At 26.9% G+C, this 21,663-nt stretch overlaps 1 protein-coding gene across 1 annotated transcript; it reads right to left on the bottom strand.

Annotated features, from left to right (window-relative positions):
* Positions 1-15,488: 15,488 nt before the first annotated feature.
* Positions 15,489-17,589, bottom strand: LOC136085951 (uncharacterized). Its single transcript, XM_065807990.1, has 3 exons — positions 16,072-17,589; positions 15,934-16,002; positions 15,489-15,671 (listed from the first exon to the last, which is right to left on the bottom strand). The coding sequence occupies exon 1, from the start codon at positions 17,398-17,400 to the stop codon at positions 16,864-16,866; it is 537 nt and encodes a 178-aa protein (XP_065664062.1). The 5' UTR covers positions 17,401-17,589; the 3' UTR covers positions 15,489-15,671; positions 15,934-16,002; positions 16,072-16,863.
* Between the last annotated feature and the right edge of the window lie 4,074 nt (positions 17,590-21,663).

The raw sequence follows: 21,663 nt of genomic DNA, 5'->3' as shown, positions 1-21,663 counted from the left end.
AATTTAACTTTTCAAGAACGTATCAAAGAATATAAGGAAGAAGTCAAACAAAAAGAAATTAACATTTTATAATTCAAATCAATTGCTTGTTCAAAAATCATTGTAATAATTGCACGCTGAATAAATTTTATGTTGAATATTCCTTTTAAAACGGAACATAAAGGCCACGCATTACATGTTGTTTCACTGACAGAAAAATTATTCGTGACTTCAAAAAAAATCCTTTTTACATAGCTAATGAGACCATTTAAAAATGGAAGTTTTAGTGAACAAAAATGTAAATTGCAGACAGTTGCAAAAAATACAAGTCAAACGACTGAACACACACATCTAAACTCATTAAAAAATGCAACAAACAAATCAAATCAAAGTAATGAATGATTGGCTAATTCTCAACCAACTTCTCAACCAGATATCAATCGTATCAAAAAGTTATGACTTTAAACTTTCTCTAAATTAAAAATGCCAATGACCTGAAAATAAACAAGAAAATTTTATATTGATATACTTATTGATGTTATGCCAAAAAATGTACCATGGATACCAAGATGTACCATGGATACCAAGATGTACCATGATCATAAAAAGTAAAGGGTATGCCACTAATTAATCATTTTAAATTGTGTTTTAGTAGTTATAAAAAAGCTGCTTATGTTTTGGAAGGACAACATATTAAAATTGAAATACCAATACATCCAAAACAATGCGTTTATTTATTTTCAGGTAGTCGTATGAACAAATTTTTTCGTTATGTGATACTAAAAATTTGACTCTATTTAATAAGTAATTTTTTTAAAAAACAATTACTGAATTCAGTATTAAAATTTAAAAAGAGAGATGAGAGATTTTTTTCTTATTTTGGTTGCTTATGGTTCAGAGAGCAGTGTATAATGCTCTAATAAATTTAGGAAGTTATGTTTGCAGGTGAAGCGTTGTGTGTGGCCAGTGACAACATGTATAATAAAATATTTTCATTAAAGTTTAGTTTTTTTGTGTTTAAATTTTAACTTTTTTATTTCTTTGTAAACTTAAGAGTATGTAAAATTTATTCAATTTGATATGTAATAACCAATAATAGTTTATAATTTCATATTTTTTTTAAAACGGGTCAGTATTTCAAAAGTTTAATTATACATACGCAGCATTTCAATAATGCGATTAATGTATGGATTTCAATAATGCGATTATTGTACGGATTTCAAGTTACTTCTTTAATAGAAAAAAGTTAAAAAAACTTAATGCCTTTTTCAAGAAGTTAGTTTTTTTAATTTTATTTATATATTTAATTCATTCCCAACAAGGCTGTAACCACTACTGAATTATTTAGACAAAAAGTAGGCAGGTATGGAAGCTTTTCAATAGTTTTTGTAGTAGTTTGGCCCGATATAATGAAGTTTCTAATACATAGTTATCAAAAACACAAGTGCTTTCAAAACAAGCTTGATTTGGAAGCGCTACTATTGAAAATAAAACTTTTGTAATGGGTACATTTAAAAGTGCCACTTACGAAAGCCTATGCTTTATAAATTTAAATTACGCAAGATGTTTTTACATTTTTAGCTGCTTTTTTTAAAATTTGGAGAGAAAAATAATGATTCCTCATTACCAATACTCTTTTGAAAAATTAAATATTTTATAAAAAAAGTCTTAAAAACGCCCTAGAAGACAACTCTAATATTTTAAAACTAGAAGTATTACAAGGTAATAAACTTCGCTTTATAGGCCCCTAAATTTAAACTGCGAATCTTGATGCCTTATTTATTTTCAAAAGAAAAGTAATTTTTTCTTTAATATTTTTTAATTTGAATATCATTGTATTGCACAAAAATATTACTTTATCGTATATCAACAAAAAAAGAAAAATGACTTGATGATAAATAACATATAATTTATTTCGACAATATACTGACATATATATTTGGTAAGGGTAATAGAATTTTTTAGTTCTGACGCATCGAGTTCAAACCCAAATCCAAGACAAAGCTTTGTCTTTAGTTCTATTTACCAGCACAAAAAACATCAATGCGAATTGTTTTATAAATTTATAAATGCTAATTATAAATAATTATATATGAACTATTAATCATAAAATCTATTACCAAAACACCTTTGGTGAACTTTAAATGACGAGTTGGTGCTGGTTCAGCGTCCTTTATTATCCAACAAACTGCCCAAAAAAATATTTGTAGACTTTTTACTAAATACATAAAAATAAAAATTGCTTGAAGTCTCAATACTTCTTTTGACGGGTAACAGTTTGTTTTGCCCGTTGATTTATTATTTTTACTTTTATTATTACAAAGCGTACATTTGGGAGGAGTCAAATCTGTTTATATTTTGCAAACATGAAAAATACATACTGACAATAAATCTAGAACAACAAGATTAAAAGTGGTTGATGGTTTAAAGAGATGAGTCAAAAGATTAAAGAAAGGCTTAGTACAATCTTTAATATTAGTACAAGCATTGTGTGAAATAATAACATTAAGACAATAATGCCATTAAAAATATATAAACAAAAATAAATAAATAAAAAAAGTTCAACAATCCAATAACTCTAAAAACTATTTTAAGGATCAAATAAAGATTGTGTTTGAATTTTTAAAAAATGTTAAGGAGCCACTCCGGAAAACTTGTCAAGTCTTATTATGTTAAAACTTAGCTTAGCGCATTTATTTTATGGTAAATACATACGTTTTTATTGCCAAACAAATAGGTACATCTCTTTTTAATTGGCACAAAAACTATATATCATGCATCTTATTGGTTATTGGGCCAATTTTTTTTTTTGTTAACACATCTTAGAAAATTTTTGAAAAATCTTACATAAACTTAATCTAACAACATTTCTAATTTTATTATGTGATTTTTAAAAATCCTGAATTCAAAAGACATCATAGAAGGTGGTAATTTTAGTTTTAAGGTACACCCACTAACAACAGTTGTTTATATATTACACTCTGTTAAATTTCTATTAGGTTTATTAAATACGTTTCGAAATAATTTATAATTGGAGTAATCTTTTTCTTAAATTTTTGAAGCTTTTTTGTTCTCAATGCGTTTTTTACCATTCTCCGAGTTGTAATGGTTGAAACTTGTAATATATATATATATATATATATATATATATATATATATATATATATATATATATATATATATATATATATATATATATATATATATATATATATATATATATATATATATATATGTATATATATATATATATATATATATATATATATATATATATAAATTTATACATAAAACTTTAAAAATAACTTTAGCCCACTACATGTTCAACTATTTTTGATCACAACATAATGTTGGTGAGAAAATCAAAAAAATGAAAGGAAACTTTTCAAGAATACTCGAATAAGTTTCCTTTTTAAAGAATACTTGTACAAGTTTCCCATTTTAGCATTAAATATTGTTTCCAATAATCTTTAATCCTCTTCAATAGATTGAAGAAAAAAAAAATTTTAGTGCTTGTAGACTAAGTAGGACCCATTATTATGTGAGCATATAGTAAAAAAAAATTTATCTTTTAATTGACGCTGAAGGTTCCAATGATTTCATAAAGCTATGTTAAGCTATGGAAGCACAGCGATATCAAATTAATAAATCAAAATGCAAAATTTATAGCATATAAAATCGTTATTTAAATCTGGCATATTTACTCGCACCTTCTATTATTATTAATACATTAACAGGTGTTAAACACAGGATAGGCATTTGCCAGATCAAATTTTTTTTCAATATTTCCTGTTTACATATTAACTTCTCACGCTGGCCTTTGATAAGACTTGACGCCACGGCATATACAACGAAGGTTTTCAATTTATAGCAAATGCTCCAAAATTAATCGAATTAGTAGTAGATATAGTAAAATGTAATATATAGTATATATATAAATATATATATATCAGTAGGTTTATCAGGAAAAATCTTCCTGATGAACCTACTGATAACCTTCCTGATGAACTTACTGATAAACCTACTTATGGCAAAAACTTTGTTTTTGCTCTCATGTGAAATACAACCTTTTGCCATATAACTATTGATATATTAATTGTTTTAATCATATAAAAAACGGTTGCATGAGAAAAATTTTTGTTAATCCGGTGTTAAAAAAGTTTCGTCTCTAGTTTTTATGTAGATCCTAAAATTTCACTTGTGATAAAAATTTACTTGTGATAGTAAGAATGTAATATATTATTTAAAATGTTTATCATGCAACAAGAAAGTTACATACATTGGAAAAGCAAATGATTTAAGACATCGCCTGAACTAAATCCAATGATGGGATTATGTAAGAACTGAACATAATCTCATCATTGCTCTGGAGTTAAAAAAAAAAGTTCAATATCCGATTAAAAACATTCACAAATAAAAACATAACAGTTTTAATTGACAATTCCTGTCAAAATCATAACATATCTATAACAACAATATTTAATTAGCATTTCCTTTTTATTTCCTGTTTAAAAGATATCAAACTTTTATTATGACAACGAAGTGATAATGACGATTTTTCATTAGGCTTCTTGTGCTAAAAATATTTAATTTATAATTATTTTTATTTAATAATAATAATGCAACTTTAATAAATTTATTTGAAAAATAAAAAAAATAAAAATTTTTTTTTTAATAATTTTTGTTTCTTTGGTTGATTACTACTTAATTTTCTATATTAGGTATTCGTAATATGGAATTTACAGAGGCGTTTATTTAAACTTTTTTTTTTTTTCTTTTGTCACAATATTAGTTGATACTTCAAAGTTCTTACAGTTTATGACGTCAGCAATTGGGAGGGCTGATAAGTGACCTTTTATAAAAAATGTGACCACACTATTTTAATATAATTTTGAGACTTGGTATAGTTTTCTGTAATTTATGTAATTTTCTGTAATAATATGTAATAATATCTCAAAGTTCTATCTGTAGCATTAGTCAACTAATATATAAAAATCATATAAAAACATAGGTCTGAATATCAACGTTAAGTGTTCTAATTTGACGTCGATGTAATCAAAAATAGTAGTAAACCGCTTATATTTGCTATTTTTTATTTTGTTGCATAGCTTAACTTTTAGCTTAAATTTTCCTTTTTTTTATCATAAATTTGTAGTTTAAAATAATTACAACTTTCGTATTTGTAAAATATACTAATAGCGAGGTTCAAGAAGATGATAAAATAGTCTTATGACCAAGCCCCTAATAATCTGTAAATAATATAGCCATTAAAAACTTGTCATTAAAAAAATGTTACTTGGCGCATCAAAAGTACTGGTTTCTAGCAATATTGAAATAACTATTAAAATAAAGAAAATGGAAATTTTTTAGTAAAAGCTCTATTTTCAAAAAATTTTAAAACAATGACAATTCAGACTTTTCACAAGCTTACCATTGGTTGTGTAAATTAAAAATGGATTTAAAATTGCGGATACTGCTTTTACTAATTTTGGTTGCATTTATGTTGAACTTTTGTGGAGCTTATGATCTAATAATTAAAGTTTATGATGTTAGTTAAGTGTCCCATTTTGGTGAGAAAGTCTTTGCTGGAAAGGAGATTAAACCATATGATGTTTTATTTTTATTATTCCAATTTAAGTATTAAGAAAGTCTAAATAACATTTAAGATGTTAAACCCTGACTTTGCTAATGCATCTTTATTAAAAAATGAACTGCATTAAAAAATTCTTTCGCTAAAGGAATTCGCAGATTATGTTTTAATAGAGCATGGAGGCTGTGTTAGAATATTTAAAAAGCCGTTGAAACTACTTTGATGTGGTTGAAATTTTAAAAGTGGTTAAAACTAGCACGAATAAGATATGTAGTAAGGGAGGATGGGTAAGAGTGAGTCACGGGTAAGAGTGAATCATTGATCCCATAGCTAAAACGGGCTAAGAAAATGGCTCTAAAATTTCACCAAGTAATCATTGGGAAATTGTTTTTGAGACAATCTAATTTTTTACGCTATTATAGTGCGGGTGTTTGCATTAGCCGCAAGTAAAATTTTTGGTACTTTTTGAAAGTTCTTTAATAAACACTTTTGCTAATTTAAGACACCAGATAGTTATGGAAAAACAGCTAATAAAAAATTGTATCTATAACAAGTTGTTTTTTATTTATAAACCACGTACTTATTGTACATTCAACACTTTAATCCAGTTGCACAGCTTGGAGAGGAAAAACCTTTTAATTCTTGTCTTTTAATTCTAATAAATTTTTATTATTATTATAAAGTATTTTTATTAGTTGGATTTTTTTATTTAAAAATCTATTTGATTTTAAGGTTCTTGCAAAGAAAGAAGTTAAAAGTGTCAGCAAATTTACAAGTGTTGAAAGAGGAACCCTTGTCACAACTTGTGAAAGAATCAGTGCTTCTGGACAGTATCTTCCACCAGCACTTATTTTTCCACGAGTGCATTTCAAGGAGCATATGTTGTCAAGAGCTCCTTCTGGATCTCTCGGACTTGCATGTAAAACAGGCTGGATGAACAGTAAAATTTTTTTGGATGTTATGAATCACTTTATAAGATTTTCATTGAGCACAAAAGAAAATCCATCGTTACTAACATACGACAACTGTAAAGCTCACTTATCCATAGCTGTATTGAATAAAGCTAAGGAGCCTGGAATGACCATTTTGACATAATCACCTTATTCTACACACAAGTTACAGCCTTTTGATGTGGGTGTTTTGGGACCATTTAAAATTGCATATAGTGCAGCAATTAATTCATGGATGCTCCACAATCCCGTAAAAACATTTACAAAATACCATGTAGTTGCATGTGTAGGACTTGCTTTTCAAAAAGCCATAACACCTTTCAACATAGTTATAGTTGCATTTAAAAAAACAGTTAAATTTCCTTATGACAGGAACGTGTTTACGGATATTGGTTTTATGTGCAGTTTTGCAACAAATAGACCTCTTGATGTTAAAAATAGTTGTATAAAAAATAACATAAACATTACATCTGAGAATTTAACTTATCAATATCTTTCAACAAATGCAAACCCCACTGCTTTTAATATTAAAGATTTGAACATACTGCAATCTCCACATCTTTTTGATTCAAATAAACCAGTCGATAATAATGTTGTCATGCTTGATCCGACAATATCATCAGATTCTTTTATCAGCCTTAAACAATTTAGAGGCTTACTTAAAGCTGAAAAAAAATTTGTAAAAGAAAGGAAAGAAAGAAGGGTCGATCTATGATGTCATAGACACTCCTGAGAGAGATTAGATTGAGATAAGATACTGCAATAAAAATAGCAATAAAAAACTACCTAAAAAAGATCAGTATTGGAGCATTTGAAAATCTCAGATGGTTTAATAATTTTAGAAGATGACTTTTGTGATAATTGAGTGAAAAAATTTCTCTTTTTTAGGGTGAAGTTAACCCTAAAAAAGAGAACTTTGTATTAGTTAAATTTGAAACAGCAAAAAAGACTATGTATTATATTTGAAAGGCATTATATTCAAATTCTGTTATAGAAGAAGTTACGATCAGTTTTCTTCGCAAAAAAGGTGGTATTTTTAAGATGCCAATTCACCTGATATTTAGACTGTTTTTGAAATAGATGTTAAATTAATACTATCTTAACTAATATTTTCCGGGATACGTGAATGGCGGCATTGCCATTACAAGTTTTGGGTTGTGCTTGACTATATTAATATTCTTTAACTATTAATTTTATTGCTAATATAGTATATGCTATTATAAAGCTATTACAATGTTGAAGAACTTTTGATTTTCTTCATATTTGTTATTTATTTTTTGACATTGCAGTTATTTGTTGTTGTTGTTGTTGTTGTTGTTGTTGTTGTTGTTGTTGTTGTTGTTAAGACATTAGTAATACAGAATGTGAACGAATTATTATTCTTGTAGTTTATAAATTTAATTTCATTAGATGACTTAAAATAGATGAAAAAAAAAGATGATAAAAAAATGTTAAAGTCTTTTGTTACATAATTACTTAGCTGCAATGCTTATTAGTCAATTATAAGACCCTTACCTAACTTTTACTTAATCCGTTTAAGATAATACTTAACTTTATTTTTCAGATAGATAAAGCTAACGACTTACTCATACCCGTTCCTTGGTTCACTCCTACCCGAGTATGGGTAGGAGTGAATCAACAGAAACACCTGGATTATCTTTTAATTCTATAAAAATCTGAAGATATTTTGATATTTTTTAAATTTCTATCAGAAACTCAATACACCAAGCTACTTTAGTACTTTAACTGCTACTTTAGGCTCCTTATCCTATTTTTTTTCACTTTTGGTTTCTTTGTTATAAATGTTTTATAAAAAGTGGTTCCTACCCGTCCTCCCCTAAGATTGAAAACTGCTATCAGGTTTAACTTAAAATAAAGGTTTTATTTATCATTACTTATCAAACACAACAATAAACAAAAGTATGCTTGCCAAACTGCAAATATTCAAATCCTGTTTTAGTAAAAAATTACCATAAATATTCAATAAGGTTTTCAATATTTTACAATTTACTTCACTTTCAGGTACTGTTAATAAAAAGTAAACCACTCAAGATCAGCGACGGATCCAGGAAGGAGGGAGATGAGAGATATGTATCCACCTCCCCCCCCCCCTTCCAACAGAATATGAAAGTCTTAAAATTTTTTAGAAATTGAGGAAATTTAGAAATAGAATAGACCTCTCAGTATCACCTCTCAGCATTATCTCTCAAAATTGTTTCTCAGTATTATCTCTCAGAATTGTTTCTTAGTATTATCTCTCAAAGTTGTTTCTCAGTATTATCTCTCAAAATTGTTTCTCAGTATTATCTCTCAAAATTAACTCTCAGTATTATCTCTTAAAATTAACTCTTAGTATTATCTCTCAGAATTAACTCTCAATACTACTTTTCATTAATACTTCTCAATATTACCTCTCAGTATTATTTCTCATGAAAAGTATTATTTCTCTCAGTATTATTTCTCATGAAAACCTTTATTTTTATCTATCAGCACTCTCTTAAAATTTCACGACAAATTATAGTAGATTTTATTTTAAAAGAAGAATCTTGTATCTAATTTTATTTTAAAATAAAATCTAGTATAAATTATACTTCAAACAGGTTGTGATTTTTTTAATTATAAAGAAATTCCAATACTAGATATTTTGTAATATGTGTATTCTTAGTATCAAGTACTTTTTTCATGAATATAACATATTAAACACAGTTTTAATTAAATATATACAGAAAAGTAAATTTCTGAGAATTTAGCCTTTGCTTTTGTAGTTTATTATAAAATCAAACATGATTTTAATAAATAATTTTTTTATTATTTTACTTTAACACCCACTACAACAGCATTTCACAACACTATTGTTTGACATTTCAAGCATTTAGAAATCTAGGTTTGATTTAACAAATTTACGTATTCGTTAATATAAACTTAAGAATAAGATTAACAATTTAATGTTTGATTTTATAAGCTTTAACTTATGTAATTTTATAAAAACTCCTAATTTTAACTTGAACGTAATTAACGCTTTATAGTACGCATGCGTTTAAATTAAATAAAAAACTTATTTAAACTAGTTTTTTTTTTTGATTTATTAAAAGAATTACCAAACCTTCAATCAAATAAAAAAAAATCCTTAAATATAATTTTGACCGCGGAATAGCATTTAAATAATAAGTTCACTCCTCCTTCTTTAGCAATGTCGCAAAGACGGCCAAAGTTGGCATCAAACCTAGGAATACTTGTTTCTAAAGCAAATGCTCTAACTACTGTTTCGTGGTTAAATGGCCAAAATATTCAAATCCTTGTGTAGATTAAACCTAAAAATCAAAGTTAAAAGTTCACAAACTTTTTATGAAAATATTCAGATTAAATTTAGTTGCTTGTGTTTTTAAACACGATTAAGTTTTCTATACGATTTATAATCATTTTACTAGCTGTAATATTGCGAAACCTGAAAAGGAAGAAAAATTCCAACTAGCTTGAACACCATAGTGCTATCAAATGCTCCCATGGTGACATCAAACAAACCACTTGATGTATTTACTTATTCTACCAAGAATAAATAAACATTTTTTATCCGATATTAACACCAAGCTAAGAAATACTTTCTATCTGATCAGTGGAATAATACACAAAACGTAAAAACATGGTTTAAATATTAAAAACAAACACTATAAATTAATTCCTTATTTTTAAAGTCATTGAATTTTATCTTCTATTAATAATAATCTTTCCTTTTTTTCCGGATTTGCATTTTTATAGCAAGATTTATTTAAGGTTTTTTAGAGATGATGGTTTAGCTTTGTTTAAAAACGCAAGTGGGGCTGAAAAACGAAAATAAAATTAGTAAAAAGTGACTTGAATATTTAAACAAAAAAATCTTTTATGATATTATAATAAAATATATATATATATATATATATATATATATATATATATATATATATATATATATATATATATATATATATATATATATATATATATTCTTAAAAATGATGTGCATCAATATAAACATAACAACATTAGCGATTTTTGCTATTATTATATAGCTAAGAATTAGGTAAGAACTACAAACCCTTTTTCAGACTATTTTTTTAACTTTAATAATTATCTTGACTAATACTTCAAATAGTGAGCTTTTTATTTATATCTAAAAAATTAAAACAAACTGCATTAACTCATAAATATACAATTTAGTTAGATAGTAAGTTTGATGTCGTATGGTTTTAAACAAAGTACAATAGTGAAGCTATTTTATTAAAACAATAACTCGCTTTAAAAAAAATTGCAAAGACAAATGTCGAGGTGGCAGTGTAGCTATCTTAATTACTCATGTATTTATCTCTCATGATGTTAATTATTTCTATAAAACTTTTCTCAAACAAGTTTTGATATCTGTAAAGGGGACCAATAAACACATTATTATCTAGGTTATGCATAGACCAAATCATGCTAATTTAAAATAATATATCTCTGAATCCTTTAAATTAGCTCTTAGCTTAATTAGGTAGCCCTATGACGACTGCTTTGTTGTCGGAAATTTTAACATATCACATTTCCTACGTCCAGATACCCTATGGTTGCTCAAACTATATGTTGGACTTATTATTTATCTACAGCTGTAATTCTATTTTAAAATTGTTTCCTAATGCTATATTAGGTAATAATACTAAGGGCCGCTTTAGTATTACTTGAGGATTTTTAATTTCAAAATTGTTTCCCGAAAGTGATTCTCAGTTGCTCAGTTATAGCAAAGGTGATTACAAATCAGTATCAAACTTTATTGCATCAATCAACTGGAATATTTTATTTCTGCATAAAACCGCAGATCAAATGTTTAATTTATTAATTTCTAACAATTGTACTGCTTGCGAATATTTTATCCCTAAGGTTAATAAAATAAAGAAAAACTATGATCCTTAGGTTACTTCACATATTAAAAAATCTGTTTGAAAATTTGGCTGGGAATCTGGCTTGGAATGAAAAAGCTCATTGACTTCATCTCCATACCCCCGACCCAAACGTGAGGGATAACAAGTTGATAAAATTGTTTTTGTACTATTTTGTACTCTCAATTAGACTTATATTCATCGATAAATTATAAGTTTCGTAGCATTATCTCTCAGCGTTCAAAAATCACGACCGTATAAAGTTTAAACCCTCTCAATTTGAGGGGGTTACAAATTTTATATGGTCATAATTTTTGAACGCTGAGAGAAAATACTATGAAACTTAAAATTTATCAATGAATATAAATCTAATTAAGAATAGCACAGAAAATTTTTTATCAACTTGTTGCCTCTCACGTTTACAGTGGGGGACGAAGTCAAAGGGTTTTGTCGTTCCCAGCCTCCAATCGCCGCAATTTTTTGCAAAGCCCCATTATTTGACATAAGTAATCTCAATCACCTAAAAATCCTGGATCCGTCACTGGTTATACTTACCTGAATGAACTTATAATGACAACTCGGGTTTTTCTATTTCAGACATTAACTTACCAATCCAAACTCCTATTAATATTTTTTCCATTTACAAAAATCTTTCATAAATTTTTTAATTCTGGAATACTACTCACTCTCTAGAAATTAGCAAACTTTAGTTCGGTCTATATAAAAACGGAAGATAAGTTACTTGCTGAAAACTATTGACCTATTTCACTAAACTCTGTTGCCTGCAAAATAACCAAAATACTTGTTGATAACAAAAATTTTAAGTACGTTAACGATAAAAGTAAACAAATCTCCTTATTTCCCCACTTTTTGCTCGTTTTTCAATTTATACTATTCCCTTAGTAATGTGACCATTTAAATCGATAATAGATTTGGCTATTATTAAAACAATCTTTAAAAAGTTTCCATGGTTAACTGCTGTATCATATAAATTATAAGCTGCCTTATAACTAATTCCTCCTAACAACAATCCTTGTTTTCCTTTATTACTTTAACTATTTCCAATAAAGATTCAGCTGCTTTTCTTCTCTTGATTACTACATGTTCTCTTTAACTTCTCTGGACTCTCTGTTAAATAATCCGTCTACACTTTGTCCCGGACCATCACTCATATAACATTTGATGCTTCTCTGTGGTTTTTTGATTCTTCATGATCTTTTATGCATTCATACACATGGACCCAGTCATCAAAACCATCAACACTTATAAAAACCAACTTTTTAGAAGAATAAATCTAACATATAAATCAAAACAAAAAAAATGTGTTCATAACTAAAACCTAATTTTTTAAATTTTTTTCTGTGACCCTGGCAAAGCTACATAATATACTTTGGAAGTATTAGGTGGGTGCCATTATTTTTTTTTTCTGGATGGTGTGGATGAAATGAAAAAACTGTTTGAATATTTTGTTTTCCACTAGGCTTTATAAAATAATTCGAATTATTTTTTTGACAATATCTATGTGTGACAAATCAGAATCTTCAAAAGTCTTTAAAGGTTCACGATAACTATACTAGGATAAAGTCGTTGTTGATAATGAGCGTATCTATTGACTTAATAATTCTGTTTGTTAACAATTATCAGGTAATATATTTCCAGAGTCTGAAGGAATTCGTAAATCAGTTGAAGTAGATGCAGAAGGTGAAAAAAACAATGTATTGAATCAATATTGGGTGTTATATGAACTTATGATTTTATCGGCATTTGGGTACAACTTTTTCAGAAATACATTCAATTTCATTTGACTCTGAAATTCTGACTTAAAACAGTTTGTGAAAATAATTTCAGTTTTTTGGATTTTAGAACCAAGTTCATTGAGACGTTTTTTTTTATATTTTTTTTGTTTAAGGGTGAAACTATTATGTTTTTTTTTCCTTTGATTATTCTGTTCCATTATAAACTACAAAATACATATAATAATTTAAGAAAATATAGAAATGTGTTAAATGTTTAGTAAAAATTAAAAATCAATATTCGAATACAATTGTAAAACAATATTCTGGTTCACTGGTCATAATAATATATATGATATTTCGATCTGATTGAATGAAATAATTAAAACAAAGTTGTTATTTCTGAATATTCATATGGATTAGTTAAATTTATGATAATAATATTATACCTAGTCCTCCTTTATTTTATATAAAAATTAAATTCAGTATGGGTTTACATGGCCGACTGCACGGGCGCTTTTATTTCTAAAAAAAAGTCCCTATATCTAGAATTTCCTCTAAAAAAGATAAGTGAAAAAACGTTCTTCGAAAATCAGACAGAAATCAGTAAAATACTATATATATATATATATATATATATATATATATATATATATATATATATATATATATATATATATATATATATATATATATATATATATAGTAATATATAATAGTATAATAGTATATATATTTTTTTTATAACAAAATACAAGAGGATGTGTTAAGAGTAAATCAAAAAACCAACCAATCGTTATAACGAAAAAGTAAAAAACGCGGCAGTAACAAGTATGCCTTGACCTATTCCTTTTTCAAACGATCTATTGAAAAAATCATTTTTTTAACAAAAAGTATTCTTGATTTTTAAAAAAATATTTTTAGTTGCTATACTGCATATTGATTTGTTATGTTTTATAATGAGTTCACTTCTGAAGTATGTAGAGTACTAAATATGATATATTTAGTGATTATATATTCTCGCTATATATATATTTTATATAGTATGTAGATGCTTTTGTTGTAGAAGAAAATAGAGTTTTGTTAAGGGATTCGTGCTAAGGTCATTACGATCTTCAGGGCCGGATTTAGGGGAGGGCTGAGTGGGCTGCAGCCCAGGGGCCCCCTCAAATTCGGGGCCCCCACAATTTAATGATATTTAAATACAATACAGAAAAAATATTTTATTTGTATTTACACATATTTAATTAAATAATATTGAACTTTTTTTGGACATTTAAAAATTTTTATTTTACCAACTAATAATAGATGTATTTACGTTATTGACGTTTATTGGTCTCTAAAAATCAAGATAAGATAGTTCATGCCGTCCGCGATCGGTGTGCACCGTCGCACATTGGGGTATTTCAAAGTAATAGTCGATCAAAAGTCGATTACAAAAATTTTGTAAAAGTATACTATTAACTATATATCATGAAAGATTTATAAAGGCTACATCACTAAACAACAATTTTAGTGTTGCCCACTCCCCCTTCCAGGTATAAAAAAAGTTTAAACTTGGACTTCGCGTGAGCTCATTGTATTTGTTTTTTACGCTTCCTGTCAAACACAACTTTTAAAAGTATTATTTATATATATATATATATTCTATTAAACACCCAATAATTACATAAATTATAGGTAAAAAAAAAACAAATAAAGAAAATGCTATGTGTGTTCTTGTACTGTTCTTGGAATGTTTTCTTCCATCAAAGTTCTAAATATAAGTCTTCCCAGTGAAAAAGCGCACATGGGATACGCGTGGATTTTTTCCATATGTAACCCATGTGGGGATTATTATTTTGTCCCATGTGGGTTTCATATGGTAAATCCCACATGGATTCCATATGGTAAATCCCATATGGGATACGCGTGGGTTTTTACCATATGTAACCCATATGGGGATTATTATTTTGTCCCATGTGGGTTTCATATGGTAAATCCCACATGGGTTTTATGTGGTAAATCCTACATGGGATATAGGTGGAAAATACTACATGTTATAGATCTTAAATGCCTCATATTTTAATCCAAATGGTATAAAAGTAGTCAATACTAGACAAATGAAAGTCCGAATGCTTCTATGATAATTTTTAAAATTCTTTTAATTTAAAAATTACTTAAATAGTAATTTAAAATTAATCATCGAAGCTTTCAGAGAGGTTTAACTTAATCTGGTATTTGCTACTTTATCCCATTTGGTATTCAAAACGTGTAGCATTTTTGATCTTTTACATGTGATGTTTTCCACCTATAACCAGTGCGATTTACCTTAAACTATTATGACGAAATTTTATAAAATTAAAAACCGTGTTGCAAAATGAATTTATTTCAAAATAAATGCTATTAATTAATACATCCAAAATGAATATTAAAAATATTATTTTTTCTTTTGCGCTTAACACGTCGTTTTTTATCGATTGAATTAATTAAATCGCTTCGGCTTGCATAATACCAAGTTTTTTAGTATCTTCTAACTTTCTTCAAACATTTTCTAAAAAAAATAAATAAATACAAATATATATATATGTATATATATATATATATATATATACATACATATATATATATATATATATATATATATATATATATATATATATATATATATATATGAGAGAGAGAGAGAGAGACACAGAGAGAGAACAATTTTAAAAAGGAACCTTATTAGTCGAGCAATTTTATTTATTAGCCAGGTTGAAATCATTAATGACTACAACATTTCACAAATAATTATTTTCTAATTTATTACTTACAATGACTAACGTATTATGGGTAATTGAACACATATTATGCGTAACGAGCTTGAACCCATGAGGAGAATCCTGAAAAAAAGTGATCAATTAGGATAAGTAGTTAAACAAAAAAACAAAACAAAAAATGTAAAAACCTACTTTTTCAATGATGTAGACCTTGGGTGCAATAGCCAGTGGATGCAAAAATATCTTTACTTTTTCGTCATACACACGGCCTTCTATAATAACAGGCCTTGACATCGCGCAAAATGCCGTAAAAACTGAAGGCCGATTAAACTTTCACTTTTACTTATATTGATATATTTTTATATTAGGTAGGGTGTAATGGCAGTCTATGCTTTCTAATAATAATCTCTAGTAAAGACGGAAATATAAAAAGAAAACCAAAAAATTGTTAAAAGATAATCATATTTTTCGTATTTCAAATTTCATTAAGAAAATTTATGTAATATTAAATAGTATCAATAACAAGCAGAACTATAACAAAGTATATATCTATATATTAGAAAGATAACTGTATTTTTAATTTTTTTTGCTAAAAATGGCAACAATAAAAATTACCAACAATAAAAAACACCAACAAAAGTCGATTCAAGCAAAAAAAAAGTTTTATCAATATATCTCAACAGGGTAAATATTTACAAATCCAAACATATTGAGAGACATATAGGCTAATGAGAAAATAAAAAACATAACAAGTAAATTGCATAATAAAATACAAAACTAATTTTCACATAAATTATGATAGCTTTAGTACTTTGGGAGTGGTAATTAGTGAGTAATTCTTTAGCAGTTTTTTTGTGATTTTAAATCTATATTTAGCAGCAATGAACTGAAACTGAGTAACACAGAATGTTCTGCATAAAGGGTCAGTAGCACCTTGAACCCATCTCTATATATATATAAAAAAAAAAAGCAAAATATTGACCATTAGACAAGAGTATCAGAAGGAATTTCAAGTCCGCCTCTGTTTAGGCTATACAGATAACTTCCATATTTATAATAATAATTGGTAGAATCATCATAAATTTTTATTTCGCTTTTTTGCACATAGCCAGCTATGTAAACTATAGCCACTAATGTAGATTTATTAACTGAGCTTTCAAGATCATGTATATTATCTAGAAGTTCTTTTTCATCAGTAGAAATATCTCTAAAACATATGTCACAACTATGACCATCAATACCATCAACAGGAATGTCAAGTTGTAATATCAATTTAGTATGTTGAATATTAATTTTTTCAATTACAGATTTAACGTTTATAAAGTAAGTACCTCCAGATCCCTGTCGAAGCTTAGAAAAAGCTTTTTCAAGTGGATCTGTTGAAAACCAACCTAATAAGACATACTTTGCTCCATTACTCAACAAAGTTTCTACGAGATCAATAAAGCCATAACATGAATGCGCTATTGCATTGCTAGTATCTAGCGTAAGCTGTTTTACACGCTTACCTGTAGGTTTCATAAAATTTGACAGTTCAGCAATATCTCGTAGCAGTTGTAACTGTTGATCACCAACTGAGTGGATTTCTCCGCATAATTCATTTCTAAACCGAATGCCAGCACCAGGTGCTTTGACATTAACAACATTCGAAAAAAAAAAATATTTTTTCAATAAATACAGCAGTACCTTCAAATGCTTTATTTTCAATCTCTAGATGCGTTCTTAATGCAGCTACTGTTTCTTTACAAAAAACAGACAAACAAAACTTTACAGATTGTCTCTCTATTGGTTTTGAATAAACTGATTTAGCAGTAAGTTTAGAGAGTTTAAAAAGACAATTGCACTCAGTTTTTAAATTAAAGTTTTAGATTAAAAGAACTGGCTTTGGCTAAGTGGAGTGATTTAGAAAAGTTTATAAATTACTCCACTTAGCCAAAGCCAGTTCTTTATTGTTTAAAAATTGAAGTTCGTCAGTCTTTTCTGTCAACCAATTGTTTCGTATAGATTTTAAGAGATGCACATAATCATAAAAAAAATATATACCTGATCTTGTTAACCATGGTTTACTATCAACTGTTTTACACATTCCAAAAAATCTTTGATTTACACGGTTACCACCAGTAATTATTACCAATGTCTTACTATTTTTAATATTATTTATTGTATGAACAATTTGTTGACATTGAGAAAACTGAAATTCAGAGGAACAATTTGCAACAGGTTGAGCTCTACATATAAATTCTGGACCTCCAAAAAGACATTTAATCATAAATGATAAAATTGTTTTAGCTAACTTTTCAGGGTAGTTTACTGCTTGACCAAACAAAGCACCTCTTTAGTAAAGTAATGAAGCTTTGACATAGACCTCATTAATTAGTAGTATGGAAGTTCTTTTCAATGGATTTAAATTCATAAAAATACTATTTATAAAACTTAGGTCCTCCATTGAGCTTATTTTTGAAGTCAATCTTGTTAAAGTCCTTATACTTGACAACTTGTAGTCAATACACAAACAATCATATAAACTTCGTCGCATAGCAAAATACTCATATGCTCTACATATAATATCTGGAGTATATAAAACTTCACCAACATTAACTTTTCTCTTAGCATTAAGGTGTTCGAATAGAATATTTAACTGAAGCGAACTTTCTTTATTTTTTAAAAATCTAACTGCTTCAAATAAAGCTGATTTTGTTTTTATTAACTTTAATTTGTTTACAGCTAAAGATGAAATATTACAAGTTGTGCCATTATGGTTAATTACAAATGAATAATCATTGAAAATTACTAAAATAAATAATGGAACACCAAGTTTGTACATTTTTGATTGCATGTGTAAACTTTTTTTATTAAGCTGGAAAACATTAACATCGTTATTATCACTTAACAAAGATTGAATATCGTCAAATATAAGTTCATCCTCTTATAGAAAATCATTTACCTCATTTCGTAAAATGCTTCGAAAACCGCTTGAAGTTACAGTTTTTCTAACTTAACTTGCTGGTGTGGCTAAACAACTAGGCGTAAAATTTTAAAAACAGATGGTGGGTTTAAAGGTCGTTGCTTCCCATTTTTGCTTTCAAAAGGTGCTTCATTTGGCCAATGAAGTTGACATACTGCTGTATAGTCTGTAACAATAAAACCAGTTCTTGGAATAGCTTCACTACATCTTTTTCTCTCCTCTAGATTCTTCGGGAATTTATAAATTGATATTTTTGTTGTAGTTGAGTATTGATATTGTAGTTGTATAAATTGATATTTTTGTTGTAGTTGAGATAGTTCGACTTGCAAAGAGATACACAGCATTTTAAAGGCATTTTAATTATTAAAAAAACTTACCGTTAGTTTGACAATACTATTATCTTACAATGTAACGCCTTGAACCTTACAACATTATCGTCTTGAAGTTGCAATATCTAATTTATAAACCAATCAAATTTTAAAGATTTATTAAAAAAGCATGAACACAAACTTTCGTCTAATGTTAAAAGATGAAAATGTAAACACAGTTTTAGGAATTGGCCTTCAATTTAACAACTTTGTTGCGCGATGTCAAGGCCTGTTATTATAGAAGGCTGTGGTCACACATAATATAATATTCTGAAACTAATAAACAAACATCTAAATTTCTATAAGTAAATTTATTCTTTGATCATTGCCTTCATATCCTATCTTATTTTCATATCATAATCTATTATGGTATTATTTATATAACATATCACAACAATGTTATTAAATTTGTGATGTTCAAATATCGTATGAACATTCTCTAACATGTTCATATGATATTTGAATATAGTTCTTGAGTATATTATCTGCAAACAATTGACTGATGCAAGTTCAAATGTTGTCAAAAACCAAGCATGCATGCATGGGACACTGCAGTGTCCTACAAAGAAATGCTGGTTTGAAAGTCAAATTTTCTTTATTAAAAAAAAAAAAAAAATAGGAAGGACATATGGAGGTTTCTGTAACTTTTTATGCTCCAAAACTTTTAACTTTATATATAATAAAGTTCATAAAACTTTAGGGACTTACGAAGTGCATTGAGGAACAAAAACAGGATATTTACAGAAACTTTTCCATTTTTAATCTGGAGTACCACAGTGTAATTGGGAATAAAGTCTCTGGGTCCAGTATTCAAAGTAATACGATCTAAAGTAATATATAAATTAAATTAAATGCTTTAAAATTCATGCAGTTATACATATAACTCCTGATAGTTAACTATATGTATAACTAGTTATACATAATATTTATTATATAAACTTATTTTTTAAGGTTATGCTTGAACAAACTAGTACCAATTAATTCAAATTCAAGATTTAGTTCAAGTTCAGGTTCTTATTTGTTCATTGTTTTTTCACTATTTTATATTTATTTGTTCAGATTTGTTAACTAGTACTTATTCTTACTACAGTAAGAATGTTTATCATTGTTGAACGTGATTTGATTAGTAACTTAATTTTACTTTCAACATATTTTGACAACACCCTTTACATTTTAAATGATGACAGTTTTACTTTTCTATTGATGTTAAATTTATTACGTTTCAATAACTCAGATTGAATTTTAACTGAATTATTGTAAGCTTTGTAGGGGTTTGTAGTATATCAAATGGTGTTATAAATAAAGTAAAAAGAATATGTATATATATATATATATATATATATATATAATATATATATATATATATATATATATATATATATATATATATATATATATATATATATAGTATTTAGGCTATGGGATCATCCATAAATGATGCCAGTAGATAGAGGGGCAGTGTGAGTTTAACAATAATTGACAATGGGGAGGGGAAGTTGAGACCAAAATAATGTCAATTAAAAAATTGAATTAAAAAAAAAAGTAACATATTTAATTTAAAAAAAAAGTAAAACAATATATGCTAGATATGAGAAGGTTTTAGAGGTATTTACACCAACAATGTCTAAAAACTTCTTGCTTTTGTTGCTTAAAACTGTAGTACTGTTGAGAATAAATGTATAATTGAACCAGAAAAAAATTGATGGTATATGCATTTTTTATATTATATTAACAATTCAGATATACCATCATAATATGATAACAAAAACTGACATCATTTTCAATGGGAGATGGCAAAAAATTGACTGAGTTTGATAAAGGGTGAAGGTGTTCAATAAACGGGTCATCATCTGACATCATTATGCATAGATGACCCTATGATTTAGGTAAAATAAGTAATCAATTTGCCATATTTCTCTTAAAAAAGTGTAAGAAAAAAGCATTGTTATGCTGATAACCTACCTATTGAGCAAGCTTTGACCACCTATTTTATAAATTTGAGAGACAGAAGTGGAAGTGCGAATCGCAAAAGAACTAATAACAATGCTCTAAATTGATTTTAACTTTGTCGACTAACATTAATATAGTATTTAGAAATAATAAATGAAGTTTACATGATTTTTATAATTTGTATTTACATCCATTAATTATCAGTTGTCAGTCTCTGTTTTATAAAATGAATTATATATATATATATGTATATATATATATATATATATATATATTTTATATATATATATATATATATATATATATATATATATATATATATATATATATATATATATATATATATATATATATATATATATATATATATATATATGTATATATATAAATATGTAAATATATATATATATATATATATATTTGTATATATATATATGTATATTATGACATATGTATATATGTATATATATGTATTTATATATATATATATATATATAAATA

Source organism: Hydra vulgaris, chromosome 10 (genome assembly GCF_038396675.1).
Source record: "Hydra vulgaris chromosome 10, alternate assembly HydraT2T_AEP".
In the NCBI taxonomy this organism is placed as follows: domain Eukaryota; kingdom Metazoa; phylum Cnidaria; class Hydrozoa; order Anthoathecata; family Hydridae; genus Hydra; species Hydra vulgaris.
Note: the sequence above shows the minus strand (reverse complement) of the source record. Positions and strands in the feature narration are given on the sequence as shown.